The 6,000-nt window shown below is 52.1% G+C and overlaps 1 protein-coding gene across 1 annotated transcript in view; it reads left to right on the top strand.

The window, feature by feature from the left end:
- The first annotated feature begins 807 nt into the window (after positions 1 to 807).
- LOC140189306 (heterogeneous nuclear ribonucleoprotein U-like protein 2) overlaps positions 808 to 6,000 on the top strand; it is a 36,058-nt gene continuing 30,865 nt past the window's right edge. Inside the window, exon 1 of the mRNA XM_072246016.1 lies at positions 808 to 1,547. Coding sequence (XP_072102117.1) covers positions 971 to 1,547 — 577 coding nt within the window. The 5' untranslated portion in view covers positions 808 to 970. The remainder of the gene's footprint in view (positions 1,548 to 6,000) is intronic.

The raw sequence follows: 6,000 nt of genomic DNA, 5'->3' as shown, positions 1-6,000 counted from the left end.
GGGATCAATAAAGTATAACTATGACTATGAGTCTTTAGTGTGACCTCGTCGCAGCAGTAGAGGAGGCCGTGGACTGACCTGTCAGAATGGGAATGGGAAGTAGAATCGAAATGGGTTGCCAGTGGGAGATCCCAATCTACATTGGGTCTCCCCGATATACAGACAGGAGGACGGGACCCCAATGGACTCTTACGTGAAGTGTTGCCTCCCCTGGAAGGACTGCTTGGGGCCCTGAATGGTAGTGAGGGCGGAGGTGTTCTGCTTGCAGGGATGAGTGCCAGGACGGAGATCAGTGGGGAGGGACAGACGTTCTTGCTGGTGCTATCCCATGGAGACCATAATTGTAGAGACTGGGCTTCAGATCTCCCTGCCCATTGGCCGAGAGGGAGAGGCGTCGCATACCATTGGCCAAGGGGCGAATACTAGTCTGAGACCATTGGCCGAGAGTGAGAATTAGATGGTGACGATTGGCCAAGTGAGGAGGAATAGTTAGGGCCGATTGGCCGAGTGTAGACAGGTAGTGGGAGCCCATTGGCCGAATGGGGAGGAGTAGTCGGTGTCTTATTGGCCAAGAGCGGAAAGAAAGGAGCAGGTACGGAGACAGCCACTAGGCGAGGGAGAAAAGTGGCGCCGACGGAGCCCATTGGCCGAGCCGCAGAGGCGGGCAGGAGAGACGGACGGCATTGGCGGGGACGGAGAAAGGCGGGCGGGCCGCGTCGCAGACGATTGGCGGAGCCGGACAGAGGCGGCGTGGAACGGCCCAAAGCCCATTGGCGGAGCGCGGGGGAGTGATAGGCAGCGCAGCCAACGGCGGCGAGAGGAGGAAGAGGGCCCGGGGAGCGGAGCGGGAGCTGGCGGCGCCATTTTGTTTTTTTTTGAAAGTTGGGCCGTTAGCGGCGGTTAGGATTTGAACCTTTTCCCTCTTCCCCCCCACGGGCCGGGCGGCAGAGGCCGGCACTCGGAGGCGAGGATGAGCGGCCTGGACGTCAAGCGGTTGAAGGTGGCCGAGCTCCGGCAGGAGCTGCAGGAGCGCGGGCTCGACACTCGAGGCCTGAAGGCCGAGCTGGCGCAGCGGCTGCAGGAGGCCCTGGACGCCGAGATGCTGAACGACGAGGCGGGCGGCGACGAGCCCAGGCCCAGCAAGACCTACGGGCCGAGCCCGACCGACGGCGACGAGGAAGCGGGCGACGACGACAAGCTGATGCTGGAAGAGGACGAGGAGGACGAGGAGGAGGAGGAGGAGGATGAGGACGGGCCGGCCGAAGAGGAGGACGGGCCGGAGCCAGCGGCGGCACCAGAGCCCGGCGATGAGCCGCGGCCTAGCGAAGAGGAGGAGGAGGAGGCAGGGGTGAGGGCCGGCGAGGAGGAGCAGGAGCAGCAGCAGCAGCCCGAGGCCCCGTGCCAGGAGGTAATGGAGGCCGAGGCGCACCAGCCTGTGAAGGCCGGCCCGGAAGAGGAGGCCATGGAGCAGGAGGCCGCGCCGGAGCAGCAGCAGCCCGAGGCCGAGCAGCAGAACGGAGACAAGCCGCATGTTGCGGCTCAAGCCGGTGAGTACAGCAGGGGCTGGGAGCTGGGAACGGGCCCGGTGGTGCGGGTTGGGCTGGTCCCGGGCCCGGCCAGAGTATCTAGTGTTAATCCAAGTCACGGTCTGGGTTCAGTCGTGTTTACTCTGTAACTAGTGTTACTGAGTCCCAGTTTACACTAACTCGTGTCACTGAGAGTCCCAGTTTACACTAACTCGTGTCACTGACAGTCCCAGTTTACACTAACTCGTGTCACTGAGAGTCCCAGTTTACACTAACTCGTGTCACTGAGAGTCCCAGTTTACACTAACTCGTGTCACTGAGAGTCCCAGTTTACACTAACTCGTGTCACTGACAGTCCCAGTTTACACTAACTCGTGTCACTGAGAGTCCCAGTTTACACTAACTCGTGTCACTGAGAGTCCCAGTTTACACTAACTCGTGTCACTGACAGTCCCAGTTTACACTAACTCGTGTCACTGAGAGTCCCAGTTTACACTAACTCGTGTCACTGAGAGTCCCAGTTTACACTAACTCGTGTCACTGAGAGTCCCAGTTTACACTAACTCGTGTCACTGAGAGTCCCAGTTTACACTAACTCGTGTCACTGAGAGTCCCAGTTTACACTAACTCGTGTCACTGAGAGTCCCAGTTTACACTAACTCGTGTCACTGAGAGTCCCAGTTTACACTAACTCGTGTCACTGACAGTCCCAGTTTACACTAACTCGTGTCACTGAGAGTCCCAGTTTACACTAACTCGTGTCACTGAGAGTCCCAGTTTACACTAACTCGTGTCACTGAGAGTCCCAGTTTACACTAACTCGTGTCACTGAGAGTCCCAGTTTACACTAACTCGTGTCACTGAGAGTCCCAGTTTACACTAACTCGTGTCACTGAGAGTCCCAGTTTACACTAACTCGTGTCACTGAGAGTCCCAGTTTACACTAACTCGTGTCACTGAGAGTCCCAGTTTACACTAACTCGTGTTACTGAGTCCCAGTCTGGGTTCAGTCCTGTTTACATTGTAACTCGTGTCAGTGTGAGTCCCAGTCTGGGTTCAGTCCAGTTTACACTAACTCGTGTCAGTGTGAGTCCCAGTCTGGGTTCAGTCCTGTTGACACTGTAACTCGTGTCAGTGTGAGTCCCAGTCTGGGTTCAGTCCTGTTGACACTGTAACTCGTGTCAGTGTGAGTCCCAGTCTGGGTTCAGTCCTGTTTACACTGTAACTCGTGTCAGTGTGAGTCCCAGTCTGGGTTCAGTCCTGTTTACACTGTAACTCGTGTCAGTGTGAGTCCCAGTCTGGGTTCAGTCCTGTTTACACTGTAACTCGTGTCAGTGTGAGTCCCAGTCTGGGTTCAGTCCTGTTGACACTGTAACTCGTGTCAGTGTGAGTCCCAGTCTGGGTTCAGTCCTGTTGACACTGTAACTCGTGTCAGTGTGAGTCCCAGTCTGGGTTCAGTCCTGTTGACACTGTAACTCGTGTCAGTGTGAGTCCCAGTCTGGGTTCAGTCCTGTGTACACTGTAACTCCTGTCAGTGTGAGTCCCAGTCTGGGTTCAGTCCTGTTTACACTGTAACTCGTGTCAGTGTGAGTCCCAGTCTGGGTTCAGTCCAGTTTACACTGTAACTCGTGTCAGTGTGAGTCCCAGTCTGGGTTCAGTCCTGTTTACACTGTACCTCGTGTCAGTGTGAGTCCCAGTCTGGGTTCAGTCCTGTTTACACTGTAACTCGTGTCAGTGTGAGTCCCAGTCTGGGTTCAGTCCTGTTTACACTGTAACTCGTGTCAGTGTGAGTCCCAGTCTGGGTTCAGTCCTGTTGACACTGTAACTCGTGTCACTGTGAGTCCCAGTCTGGGTTCAGTCCTGTTGACACTGTAACTCGTGTCAGTGTGAGTCCCAGTCTGGGTTCAGTCCTGTTGACACTGTAACTCGTGTCAGTGTGAGTCCCAGTCTGGGTTCAGTCCTGTGTACACTGTAACTCCTGTCAGTGTGAGTCCCAGTCTGGGTTCAGTCCTGTTTACACTGTAACTCGTGTCACTGTGAGTCCCAGTCTGGGTTCAGTCCTGTTTACACTATAACTCGTGTCAGTGTGAGTCCCAGTCTGGGTTCAGTCCAGTTTACACTAACTCGTGTCAGTGTGAGTCCCAGTCTGGGTTCAGTCCTGTTTACACTGTAACTCGTGTCAGTGTGAGTCCCAGTCTGGGTTCAGTCCAGTTTACACTGTAACTCGTGTCAGTGTGAGTCCCAGTCTGGGTTCAGTCCTGTTTACACTGTACCTCGTGTCAGTGTGAGTCCCAGTCTGGGTTCAGTCCTGTTTACACTGTAACTCGTGTCAGTGTGAGTCCCAGTCTGGGTTCAGTCCTGTTTACACTGTAACTCGTGTCAGTGTGAGTCCCAGTCTGGGTTCAGTCCTGTTTACTCTGTAACTCGTGTCACTGTGAGTCCCAGTCTGGGTTCAGTCCTGTTTACACTGTAACTCGTGTCAGTGTGAGTCCCAGTCTGGGTTCAGTCCTGTTTACACTGTAACTCGTGTCAGTGTGAGTCCCAGTCTGGGTTCAGTCCTGTTGACACTGTAACTCGTGTCAGTGTGAGTCCCAGTCTGGGTTCAGTCCTGTTTACTCTGTAACTCGTGTCACTGTGAGTCCCAGTCTGGGTTCAGTCCTGTTGACACTGTAACTCGTGTCAGTGTGAGTCCCAGTCTGGGTTCAGTCCTGTTTACATTGTAACTCGTGTCAGTGTGAGTCCCAGTCTGGGTTCAGTCCTGTTTACATTGTAACTCGTGTCAGTGTGAGTCCCAGTCTGGGTTCAGTCCTGTTTACACTGTAACTCGTGTCAGTGTGAGTCCCAGTCTGGGTTCAGTCCTGTTTACACTGTAACTCGTGTCAGTGTGAGTCCCAGTCTGGGTTCAGTCCTGTTTACACTGTAACTCCTGTCAGTGTGAGTCCCAGTCTGGGTTCAGTCCTGTTTACACTGTAACTCGTGTCAGTGTGAGTCCCAGTCTGGGTTCAGTCCTGTTTACACTGTAACTCGTGTCAGTGTGAGTCCCAGTCTGGGTTCAGTTGTGTTTACACTGTAACTAGTGTCAGTGTGAGTCCCAGTCTGGGTTCAGTCCTGTTGACACTGTAACTCGTGTCAGTGTGAGTCCCAGTCTGGGTTCAGTCCTGTTTACTCTGTAACTCGTGTCACTGTGAGTCCCAGTCTGGGTTCAGTCCTGTTTACACTGTAACTCGTGTCACTGTGAGTCCCAGTCTGGGTTCAGTCCTGTTTACTCTGTAACTCGTGTCACTGTGAGTCCCAGTCTGGGTTCAGTCCTGTTTACACTGTAACTCGTGTCAGTGTGAGTCCCAGTCTGGGTTCAGTCCTGTTTACACTGTAACTCGTGTCACTGTGAGTCACAGTCTGGGTTCAGTCGTGTTTACTCTTAAACTTGTGTCTCTCTGAGTCCCAGTCTGGATTCAAGCTACACACATCAAAGTTGCTGGATTCAGTTGTGTTGACACTGTAACTCTGTCATGGTGAGTCCCAGTCTGGGTTCAGTCCTGTTTACACTGTAGCTCGTGTCAGTGTGAGTCACAGTCTGGATTCAGTAGTGTTCACATTGTAACTTGTGTCACTGAGTCCCAGTCAGGGTTCAGTAGTGTTCATACCGTAAGTTGTGTCACTGAGAAATGCGGTTTTAGTTTAGTATTCCTTCTATTTAGCCTGCTAAGTAACATCATCTTGGATTCCGGAATGTTTTTACCCTGTAACCAGTGTTGTGAAGTTTGGTCTTGATTATGGTAATTCCCATCCCACGTTTTGGGCCGTTGTCTGTTGTAATCAGCGTGGTTGTTAGTTTGGGTGCATTTAATATTGCTGTCAAGGTGAATTGCATTATGATTGATGTCAGAACAATGAAGTGTGAAACACTTGTCTTCACTGTCGTCGTGTTTTCGGGTGTCAGGCTGCTCCATGTCTGTAATCAGTGCATATCCGCAGAATGTGGGTAAAGTGCCATTGAGAAATTCCAGGTGCATGTAGAGTAAAATTAATTTCATATCGATCTTGCAGCATGGTAGAACCGTCAATGTGGATTTCAGGAAAGTTTTGGACATGTTTACAATATAACTATTGTCATAGTGAACGGCTGGTGCCTCTGACTGCTGTCATAGTGAGTTTCAGAATGTGTCAAAGTGTAAACACTGTCTTAATGACTGCCTTTGTGCTTTTGCAGCTTGGCTGTGTTACACTGTCCATGTGCTCTCCCCTCTGGTCAACTTGTGTTTGTACACGTAACTGATGTTGTCATGAGGTTTGAATGGATATGTCAATTTTGAAACTCACTGGGGCTGTATTTACACTCTAGCCATTATCCTGGTGTATTCAGGCTGTGTACACTATTGTGAACCACACTGTGCCTTCAAATGCCCTCTGCTCTACAACTTTTAGTATCCTATTCTTTATCTCCCTGACATATTTATTTCACGCTTCTCAAAAA

The sequence above is a fragment of the Mobula birostris genome, chromosome 28, assembly GCF_030028105.1.
Source record: "Mobula birostris isolate sMobBir1 chromosome 28, sMobBir1.hap1, whole genome shotgun sequence".
NCBI classification, from domain to species: Eukaryota; Metazoa; Chordata; class Chondrichthyes; order Myliobatiformes; family Myliobatidae; genus Mobula; species Mobula birostris.
This window is presented reverse-complemented; position numbering and strand designations above follow the sequence as displayed.